Raw genomic sequence first — 12,098 nt, 5'->3', positions numbered from 1 at the left:
AAAATGGTCAACACGAGGGTTGATTTTGAAAAATGATCAACACAAGGGTTAATTTTGAAAAGTGATCAACACGAGGGTTTATTTGAAATGACCGATTCGAAACCAATTTTGGAAAAAGAAGATCAACACGAGGGTTGATTCAAAATGATCGGTTCGAAAACCAGTTTCTGTAAAAAACTCCACCCAATATTTTGAAAAAGACAATTGCTTTGAAAAGCTTTCGATGATCAGGATGGAGATTTTTATAAAAATTTTCAAAAATTCACAATTTTGGACAAACTCTTGTAGGTAATCCTATCACTCTCATGAGTGATGTCAGGATTGTCCCTTATCTAAAAGGGAAAAGAACAGGAATTTGATGAAAATTAATAGAAACTAATGACAAAAGTTTTTGTTTGGTCCCGCCTATATACAAAACATTTTGAAGTGAAAATAGAATTTCAAAATAAAAGATGCCCTAGTATAGCAAAAGAAAGAGGTATTGAACATCAGAGATATGAAGAAAATTGATATTTCATTAATGAGTAGCTAATAACAAGGATTGAATATTTACAAGTATTTGACCAAAGGACATAAAAGACTGTGACTGACTTGTCCCTACAAGATGACTGGAATAAAGAAAGAAAGCAGAAAAACTTTGGCATTGTCATTTTCTCGAGTGGTCCAAAAAATGCTTAGTCAGGACGGCTGGTTGATCTTCTTTCTTATCTTTCACAAGGATATTCTTGTCAATGCAGTCTTGAACAATGTTTTTGAAGATGAAGCATAGTTCAGTATCATGCCTCATAGCTCAATGAAACTTGCAAAAATGATCTTTCCATTTCCCTAGGGTGACCGGATGATCAACAATTCTTGGAAATTTAACCATTCCCCTGCTTAACATATATTCAAGGACCTTTCTGAGAGGCTGATCTAAAGGAGTGAACTTGCGGTCATAACTCTATCCATCTCGCTTTATCTTTTCTTGAGTGCTCGGCTTCTACTGGGAGCCAGAGGACTTGTTGTTAAGCTTGAGAGCGTCATCCCTTTTGCCTTTCATGTTGTTGTTGTTGTTTTGGCCAGCGGTCTCTGTTGTGTAAGTGGGTCAGCTTAAGAAGGGAACTAAGATGGGGGTTGATGCATCCACCTAATGTGATCACTGGGCACGCCAAGTACCTCCGTTGTTTTTGTTTTTTTTGAAAAAAGTGCGAACTCTTCCCATTCTAGAAGAAAGATTTAGTCTTAATGTGAAACGTTTTCGCGTGCAATATACGCTTACAAGCAAAGCAATAATACAAGGTACGAAAGAGGAGTAATGTGAACATATTCAAGCGATTTGACTCGTGAACAAAAAGTATCAAGTACACACAAAACGTCGGCTGTCCCCAATTGATCTAATCGCCTCCAAGTGGGGAAAAAAAAAAAAAGGTTGAATCCAGAAACTATAACAGCACGAGTTTTTCATTGGACTCATCAAAGTGGAATTCTCAAAAGAGTTGGTCCCACTATTCCAGTTCCCTTTCTCGACCGGACTTTGTAGATGAAGCTAAACTGGACAAGGGATCCACCAGTATTCAACCAAGGGATGACGCTTTTCAGTAAAATATAAAATAATATTACAAATATTTGGAAAATATTTTTAATGATTTTTAAGTATTTTAAAAAACTAAACTGAGTCAGCCTTGTTTCTATTCATTTTTAGTTGATATGATACGACTCAGCCGGTTCAGATTGATGGGCAATGATCTGACAACATTGGGCAACATGGAAGTGTGGGATCAAATGCAAACACATTGCACACAACACGTGTGCTGCTGTACCTTACCACCCTCCATCGGCTGTTGGGAACCGCAGCTGACAGGCTGTGTCCCAAAGATGAAGGGCAGCCAGTTTCAGCCACACAGGTTTTGTGTGCAACGCGATTGCACTTGATCCGCCCTCAACATAGAATCGTTGGAAGGAAAAAAGAACAGAAGTTCTGCTACACACAGATAAGAGGAATATTAAAAACAGATTATGGAAAGAGAACAAAGTGTTAACAAGACAAAAACCACACAAACACAAACATCAGTTAAACGTGGAAACTACCCACTTATATACACCACTAACACTTTATTACACGGTTACAATACTCACACGATTTTTAATGCTCTAACACACGACCTTTTACAACCTTTCAACTAGCCATGACTTTTCACTCATCCACGACTTTTCTCACAACCCTCACTATAAAAAAATGTTACCTATAACCCATAGAATTTGCATCACTTCTTATCTCTTTCCTTTGATGCAAAGCTGAAAACACCAGGTGAATCTCTGAATTTAATGAGCTTTAGAAGTGAAAGTACTTTGGTGAGATCATCAAATCATTTGTAGAGCAGTGCTTTGTCACAATTATATCTTCAGCATTTCGAATGAAATGTTGAAAAAAAAAAGAAAGAATAAAAGTTCTACCACACACAGATAAGAGAAATACTAAACTCAATAGATTATTGTAAGAGAACAAGGTGTTAACAAGATAAAGAACCACCACACAAACACTCACGTCTAATGCCTGTTTATATAAGCAACACAAAAAAATGTAACGCATAACCTACGGAATTTGCATCACTTCTCATCAGGAACCTCTCCACAGGAAGGACCAAGCTAGACTATTGAAAAACAATGCAATTAAAAAAAAAAATCAAGAACTTAACCACAATAATAATTAAACCGCACATCGTAGTTGCTGGTAAGGCTGGTAAATGAGCCGAACTGTGGTGTTCAAGCTTGGATTATTCTTGTAGCAATCTGAGCAGACTTTAACCTTATGACAAACCCAAGATAAATGACTTGAAATTGAGTTGGCTCACTTAAATCTCAAGGGAAACAAAGAGTGTCTGGTGACGTGTTCAGACTTAAATCTCAAGCTTTGGAGAGTGGTTATTTTGGGTGTGGTGGTTCATATGGATGGCCAGAAACGATGCTACTTTTTGGGATGTCCCGTTCAACCTTAACTGTTTGACTCATAGGGTTTTGGCTGATGTGTATGCTATCTTAGGCATATATCTCAAAGACCTGCCTCTGCCTACAACCTATCCTCATCTAGATGTCTGTGGTCCTTGATGAGTTTTCTGTTTTTGTGTAAAGGGTGTTTTCATGTAGTGCTGTTGTATTTGTGCTTGTGGGACTCAACGCTCTGTTGAGTTTCACTTTTAAGTAAATGTTGATAGCTTTTCGGCTCTCTCTCTCTATCTATACGCATGCAGTGACCCAATAATACTTTCATTTGCATGCCAAACGATACAAGACAGATTTCTATTGCACGCTGGCTGACAAATCAATTGGCTGTTATGTCTTTCCATCATATGTAACACCTAGTATAGAAATTGGATATATCAGAGAGAGAGAGAGAGAGAGAGAGAGAGAGAGAGAGCACTGCACGCGTTTAGGTGTGGCACCACCAAGTTGCCAATGCAAATAGAAGCGTGAAATGCGGGCTTAGAAAATTTCAGATGACGTTGAATAAGATGACAATGAAGATGATAAATTTATTGATAACGTGTACACTTGGACATTGAAACACACCATGCATGCGGCTAATCAATCAATAGTTTGAATTGTGTTTCTCTTCCTTATCCCCTTTGATCCATCTGTTTTCCTTTTTCTTTCGACAACAAATTCTTTCTCATCCCCTATGATCGATCCGTTCCTTTTCTTTCTATATAACTAGCTCACATGCATGCAATGAACATGTAGGGGAATCTGATGTCATCAGTGACCGATGAGTTGTTTTCAGTAATGTGTCATTGATGACTAAGCCAACTAGACTCTTTGTACAAAGAAATCAAGAGGGCTAATGATCGCATGAAGCTAAAATATAAGCATTGATTGATCAATGTGAACAACCAAATGCATATATCTAAATATAAATTTAAGTGGAGTGAGTAATAAAAGATTAAGGAAACAAACAACTAGAGCTAGCCTTTGGTTAAGTAAGAGGTAGAAGTCGTCACCCACTTGTATGGATCTCCTTGGTTACAACAATCACATGCCCAAAACATGTGTAGTGGTGATGTCGGCAAGCCATCTTCTCTCTCCCCTTCCATCCGAACAGCTAGAGACACGATTAAGGAAAAAGGAAGAGGAAAAATAAAATAAAATAAAAAAGAAGACGAGAAATAGAGCCGGCACAATGATAACACCAAATTAAGCCTTTCGCCTCATCCAAATGATAAGAAAAAAAGATTGATTCTACTGATAGAAACGCACTTTTTACATGGAATTTCATAGCACGTACCACATTTTGTTAAATTCTTGATGGAGTCCTGTATTCGGGAATAAGGACCTTGAGTTAACCTCCATCACATACAATCCTAGAAAAGATTTTTATAGTGTTTTAAAATTAATATTTTTACCCTCATTCACTACTAAAAGTGTACGATTTCCCTTGCATGTGAGGAACTTACATCGATCCACCTGCTGTTAGATGCGGGGGCAGGTTATATGTTACCCCTCCAACAGGGCATCTCATGCTCGGGGGTCCCAAAAAGCACCACGTATTTAAGCATTTGCATCTTGTATCCTTATGTTTGTCAACATTAATTAGCGTTGAAGTTTGATGCGATTGTAAAGACTTAAGTACCCTCTCCTCCATTGGTGCCAAAAAAAAGGAAGATTCTAGAAAAGGAGTGGTTGTAAAGACTTAAGTGCCCCGAAGATTATTATTTAAGACCCAGTCTCTGCACTGCAGGATTATCCGACAAAGAAATCTTCTCTGGAGGAGGCCATGAACATCAACCCTCTCACTCTCTCTCTCTCCCTTCTCTTTCTACTTCTGTGCACATCCAGCAGAAGATCCTACATTACTCTATCAAGCACCGTCTGACCTGCACATTGACTGTTGTGGAGCCTGATTCAGAGTTTTTACCCTTACAGAAGGAGGGTTTGGGGACTCTTCCCATCGTAGATAGCATCATTCAACTAAATGAGTTGTGAATCCTGATTCAGAGTTTTTACCCTTATAGGAGAGGGGTATGGGGGCTCCTCCGATCGTGGGTAGCATCATTCAACTTGAAGAGTTGTGGAGCCTGATTCAGAGTTTTTACCCTTACAGAAGAGGGGTCTGAGGGCTCCTCCCAGCGTGGGTAGCATCATTCAACTTAATGAGTTGTGGAGCTTGATTCAGAGTTTTTTGCCCTTACAGGAGAAGGGTTTGGGGGCTCCTCCCAGCATGGATAGCATCATTCAACTTGATGAGTTGTGGAGCCTGATTCAGAGTTTTTGCCCTTACAGGAAGGGGGTTTGGGGGCTCCTCGCAGCGTGAATAGCATCGAAACGAACCTTAATCATTTCGCCGATGGTGATCCGACGAAACGATGGTGAGCCGACGATCCGATGGTCATCAGACGAAACGAACCTGAGCTATAAAAAATGTTTGTTTAAACTTTTCATCGCCATCTTCTTCTTCTTTCTTCTCCGTAAAACACTGTAAAACCCTCTCTCTCTAAAGAAGAAATCAAGGGAGACAAAGAGTTCCCCCTGGAGAAGGCCATGAACATCAACCCTCTCACTCTCTCTCCCTTCTCTTTCTACTTCTCTGCATATCCAACGATTTAAAATATGATCTTCGGTTAGGGAGATATGGCCCTGACAAGTTGGTCCTAATTCGGGTAGCGATTTACAATGATTTGCTTACTGAATAGCACTACAAATCGCTATAGTGATTTGCGAAAGACACTACAAATCGCTATAGTGAGATCCAACAACACTATAAATCGCTATGAGGCTCGATGGAGACCCAAAAACACTACAAATCGCTATAGTGATTTGGGGAAGAGACTACAAATCGTTGTTGGAAGACTGGATAACATTATAAATCGTTGTGGGGATTGTTGGAGACTCGAAAACACTACAAATCATTGTAAGAAGGCTCGACAATACTACAAATCGCTGTTGGAAGGCCGAATAACACTATAAATTATTGTTGGGCTCGTTTGAGACTCGAAAATACTACAAAATCGCTGTAGGAAGGCCCAATAATACTACAAATCGTTGTTGGAAGACCGGACAACACTATAAATCGTTGTGAAGCTCGTTGAAGACCCAACAACACTAAAAATCGTTGTAGGGGAGTCATTGAAAAAATCGTGGGAAAGAAACAAAAAAAAAATAAAAAAATCGTGAGAAGGGGTGTTATGAAAACCTCAAGCAAGAAACAACCAAAGAAAACATGAGCCCCACGATTAAACAAAACGCTTTATTGCTCTTTTTCAATAGTTAAAAGAAGGAAAGAAAATAAAAAAATTATACAAGGCCCCAAAAAAATTTGGTCCGGGGGGCGCTGCCCCCGCCAGGGGCGGCCCCCCTTGGACCCCCGTCCACTAACCACGCAGCGGGATCCACGTTGGGGGGGACCCCCAGGACCCCCTCCTGTAAGGGCAAAAACTCTAAATCAGGCTCCACAACTCATCCAGTTGAATGATGCTACTCAAGCTGGGAGGAGCCCCCAAACCCCCTCCTGTAAGGGCAAAAACTATGAATCAGGCTCCACAACTCATCAAGTTGAACGATGCTACAGTCAGTGTGCAGGTCAGTCATTGTTTGATGGAGCAATGTAGGATCGTCTGCTGGATGTGCATAGAAGTAGAGACAGAAGGGAGAAAGTGTGAGAGGATTGATGTTCATGGCCTTCTCTAGGGGAAACTCTTTGCCTCCCTTGATTTCTTCTCTAGAGAGAGAGGGTTTTACAGTGTTTTACGGAAAAGGAAGAAGAAGAAGATGACGATGAAAAAGTTCAAACAAACATTTTTGATGGTTCAGGTTCGTTTTGCCGGATGACCATTGGATCGCCGGCTCACCATCGGATCGTCGACTCACCATCATTTCGCCGGATCACCATCGGCGAAACGATTAAGGTTCGTTTCGCTGTGTAGACTTTGAAGAGTCAACATCATCCTCGACTTTCTGAATGAAGGACATGTTTGTCATTTTTTTGAGCCGTTTGTTTTTTCTTTTTTGAATGAAGGGCATTTTTGTCATTTTCTCAAACCGTCATTTTATGAGAAAAATAGCAAGAAAGGGTATTTAAGTCTTTGCAACCACACCAGACTCCAATGCTAAGTGATGTCAACATACATGGGAATACGAGTCCCATGTGATTGTATATGTGGTGCTCATTCAGACCCGTGAATCATTGGGGGAAAACATACACCACCCTCTCCTTAGATGCTGCTATTAACATATGAATAACCAAATCACAGTACAAGAAAATGCACATGGTTGAGGATAAAGTAAAAGGGTATTTTTGGTATTTCAAAATAATTAACTCAGGTTAGCCCTATAAGGGCAAAAGTAATATTAGAACGGGTCTTTTATTTGACCATTTTCAGAAGAACTGACTAAGGCTGTATTAGGATTTTTAACAAAAGATCATGATATTTCCGATAAAGGTAGGTCAGTATGCATCAGGAATGCAAAAAGGTCGCCGTTTCTGCGCCGGAAATTTAAAACACTGAAATGATGGGTACCGAGAACGTGAAGAAAAGAAGAGAGGCTTTCCTTCCCTCTGAGATGGCGCATCTCATTCCACCGCATCCACATTTGCTTCCCCAAGTTCATTTGTACAGGATACTTTGCAGCAGACCGTTTGATTTTACGATTTGGGTAGTTATGTTTCAACGTTATCCGCGGGACGGTCACAGTCCATGTGGTCGGCCAGCTACGGCGTACTACAAAAATTGAAGTTTTCTTATTTTCATGGCTTGATTCCCCCCCCTATTAAACACATTTTCTTTTATTTTTGACTAGTGGGCAATTGGCAGCAACAATACGTATAGATATCTCTATCCAAATTAAAGAGAAGATATGCGTGTATAAATAGCTTGTTGGATGCACTGGTTGGTTTACCGTCTTCACATTCTCATATTCAGGCCTGTATAACTGCAAAGGAACCATCAACATGGAGTGCCTAAGCCAGTGGCCTGAGCCGATACACAGGGCCCAGTCTATATCGGAGAGCGGCATATCGACCGTTCCGGACAGGTACATCAAGCCCCCATCTCAGAGACCAACATCACTCGAGCTCGCTGATACTGGAATTAACGTCCCCCTAGTCGATCTGAGCGGCCTCGACGACGAGGCCCGTCGGGAGGCGACGCTCAGACAGATATCGGAGGCCTGTCGTAACTGGGGCTTCTTCCAGGTATACAATCACGGGGTGGCTCACGACCTGCTAGAGAGGATGAGGGAGGTGTGGCATAACTTCTTCAAACTCCCTCTAGAGCAGAAGCAGGTGTATGCCAATAACCCCAAGACGTATGAAGGCTATGGCAGTCGCCTTGGCGTCGAGAAGGATGCTATTCTGGATTGGGGAGATTACTTCTTCCTTAACCTTCTTCCCCTCAGTCTCAGAAACCCCAACAAATGGCCTTCTCTTCCAAACAACTACAGGTACCTTCCAATTCCAGCTTCCCTCTTAAGACCTCCTTTATTATATATCCCCTTGGCGTTTTCCTCTCTCGTCTGACCTGAAATGGATTATTATTATTATCATCTTTCTTTCTCTTTTCTCTTCTCTTAGGGAAACCATCGAAGAGTACTCTAACCAAGTGCTGGTGCTGTGTGGGAGACTGATGAAGGCGATGTCGATCAATCTGGGGCAGAGAGAGGATTTCTTGATGGATGCGTTCGGAGGGGAGGTGGGGTCGTGCGTGAGGGTGAATTACTACCCCAAGTGTCCGCAGCCTGATCTGACACTGGGCCTGTCCGCACATGCCGACCCTGCTGGGATGACGGTGCTCCTTCAGGACGAGCGAGTGAAGGGCCTTCAGGTCCGCAGAAATGACAAGTGGACAACTATTGCTCCATATCCATACTCTCTCATCGTCAACATCGGCGATCAGATTCAGGTCTCTCTCTCTCTTTCTCTATCTCTCAACTTAAATCTGTCTCTCTCTCACAACTTAAAAGGAGGAGGCCATGAGCTGGGGAAAAGCCAGCAGCCAATAACCCCCCTTGCACCCCTAGGGTTGATCTAGAACGCTATCACAAGGCTTTTTCTTGTGTTTGTTTTTGGCATAGAAACTGTTGTGATTATGATGCCATGGTGGTGATCAGGTGATTAGCAATGCGATATACAAGAGCGTGGAACACAGAGTGGTAGTCAATTCGCTCAGCGAGCGGCTCTCGGTTGCGTACTTCTGCAACCCCAAGAGCGATGTTCCGCTGGGGCCAGCCTCCGAGCTGGTAACCGATGAGCGGCCTGCGCTCTACGAGCCAATGACCTACGACGAGTACAGGGTTTACATCCGCAAGCAGGGCCCACGTGGTAAATGCCAAGTTGAATCTTTGACCACCAAACCGTCTCATAAGAGCGAAGACTCCTAAGCCCGCCACTCGAAACTTGGGGCGTTCAGCTTCTACTAAATCTGTCGATGAATCAATCCGTAATTTCTGCTGTTTTTTTTTTTTTTCCCTTCTTGATCTGTTTATGAAACTGGAAAGGACTGGGTGCTTTTCACTGACTAATTACGGCCTTAGCTTTATGTGCGGGACCGCCGGTATTGTTCTTATTGTGCCATTTGGCCTTTCTAAAGGTCCTTCTGGCGGCCCACATAGCCGCAATGCCGATGGTGTGGTTTTTAGGTAGGGCTGGTAAATAAATCGAATAGCTCGCGATTCAGTTTGGTTCGTCTCGTCTCGTCCCAAGCTCGTTCACGATGCTGATCGCCTGTGTGTGTAATGAAAGACGAAAATGTTTCTGATTTGTCAAAGTAATGTTTCCATAATAAATATTTCCATGTCTTGCATTTTCAAGTCTTGTTGTGGTGTGTGAATTGGACATTAAAGTAGCGTGTCGACCCTTCCTAGTGGGTGCAAAAACACGTGCGAAATAATTGCGTACGGGTATTTCTTTGTTTGCTGGTCCCCATACAAAAAGGCGATTGGGACGATTCAAGGGTCTACATTTTCTGCATTTTGTGTATGAGAATCTCCAATCACCAAAAGATTGGACTAATTTCGTCACCGAAACATCACCTTTCTGAGCAAAAAGCTTCGGTTCCACTCATTCCCTATCGTCATTTCCCTCTTTTTTTTTGGATAAAGTAGTATGTTTTTTTTAAATTGTAATATTTTGTGTTTTGTCAACCATTGATTTTTTAATCACATCAAGGACCTGCACACAAGTCGGCTTTCCACGATTTCAAAGTGGATCTCCACTAAATGAATGATATAAATCACATCTATGAAGTCCGATCTGAAGAAAACAACATGCATCATTGAAATCCCAATGAGGTGTATGAAGATAGGGATGAGTGGAACCAAATTGCAAAAGGACACCCTATTGTAACTAGGGTGCAGGATTACCATCCAAGCATATGACAATTGGCATAGAATTACATATTAAACATGAGAGTTATGGGATCTCATATGAAAACCTATCCTTGTTTTTTTTCTCATATATATATATATGAAGGAGAGAGAGAGAATCCATGACCTAACATGCCTTTCAAAGAAAGTAGGGACACAAGAAATGTTGTTAAAATCAGTTCACTAGGTAAATCAGTTTCTTAAAAACCTAAGAATCAAATCGAATCATTTGTGAATTAGAAACTTTTTACCATCAAATGACACATGTCATTAAACAATAAAGAATATTAAATAATTTATAAACTCTTAAAAACTGAATTAAAATGACACACGAATGGCCAATTTGATCTAAATTGGCCAGTTCAAACTAATTTTAACATTGGATAAATGAAAAATGATCATACTTTATGGGTAATTTGACGTAATTCCTTAAAAACTCTCTAATTTTTTATATTCTCTTGATGTCCAAAATCACAAATATTTGACATCGCCAAGACACTTTTACCCTTCGCAACTGCGAATTTAGGCATTCTTGCAATAAAATTGTATTGTCTGTCGAATATGTCTAACACTCACTTAAATACAGAATTGTAGGTTTTTTTATGCGAATTTAGACCTCACGAACTCACATAAATTTATTTGTGAAATCTTGGTGAAACTGAAATCACCAAAATCACAAATATCCCACTCTTTTTCATACATTTTATATTTCATATAAATATATTTGTAAAACTCCTATCACTACTTTCGTAAATATCCTACTCTTTCGCATCTATTTCATATTTAACATAAATATATTTGCAAAATTCTTACCACTAATTTCGTAAATATCCTACTCTTTCGCATATATTTCATATTTCGTATAAATATATTTATGAAAATCCTACCACTAATTTCGCAAATAGCTTACTTTTTGGATATATTGAATGCTCTCGCATGAAGTTATTTGTGAATCTCCAGATATCACAAATATCGTACTTACATATTTGCAAAATTATGACAAATATGCGATTTTTTTTTATGAATTTCTTGAATCATATATAAACCCATTGTAGATTTTCACATCTAACAAACCAAATAACAATAAATGTAAACAAATAGACATTCAAATGATTTGAAAATATATAAATATATAGACAATGGTGTTATATACATGTGACACACCAAAAACTTGAGCCAATTTTTTTTTTTAAAATAGAGCACACAAAGAAAAATCAAACATTTATTTCTTTTTAAAAATTTCTAGAATCTTTTGCAAATAATTTCTAACACAACGGAAGGAAAAATCTTTTTAGCAAAACAATCATTCCATTTATGTATACATTAATGTTTACAAAATTCATGGGTAAGCTCTCATTGATTCTTTACAAAATTTACATCCAATAATAGTTTTGATAAAGCCCCAAAACACAGAGCATCCCCAGGAAGAGAAGGGTCCTCGATCCAGCTCCAGGTATACTTTAGTTCACCACATCTATCGTCGTCATGCTTGCCTATTCGTGGGTATCTAAAAAAGGAAAAAATAAGCAGAGGTGAGACAAACCACAAGTCTCAACTGGGAACACGACTGCCCACTATGCAATAGTAGACATGGACAGGTTACTAAGCCAAACTGGACTCCAACTAAGTCCAAGGCTAACCATGAGTCTCAAACCCTAACTCCCTGCGGGATTTAGCTCGACAAGACCTCTAACTCGAGAGGTGACTAAACAACTATGGATAACCTAAATGCATGCATATATATTTTTCCTTTTTCATTTAGATTAATC

The 12,098-nt window shown here is 40.0% G+C and overlaps 1 protein-coding gene across 1 annotated transcript; it reads left to right on the top strand.

Moving 5' to 3' along the window:
• Positions 1-7,809: 7,809 nt before the first annotated feature.
• On the top strand, positions 7,810-9,767 carry LOC149845764 (jasmonate-induced oxygenase 2-like). The gene is made up of 3 exons (XM_089997728.1): positions 7,810-8,409; positions 8,540-8,867; positions 9,076-9,767. Exons 1-3 carry the CDS (start codon positions 7,919-7,921, stop codon positions 9,343-9,345), a joined length of 1,089 nt encoding a protein of 362 aa, XP_089853854.1. The 5' UTR covers positions 7,810-7,918; the 3' UTR covers positions 9,346-9,767.
• Positions 9,768-12,098: the final 2,331 nt, after the last annotated feature.

Source organism: Nuphar pumila, chromosome 2 (genome assembly GCF_984573655.1).
Source record: "Nuphar pumila chromosome 2, dmNupPumi1.hap1.1, whole genome shotgun sequence".
Classification (NCBI taxonomy): Eukaryota; Viridiplantae; Streptophyta; class Magnoliopsida; order Nymphaeales; family Nymphaeaceae; genus Nuphar; species Nuphar pumila.
This window is presented reverse-complemented; position numbering and strand designations above follow the sequence as displayed.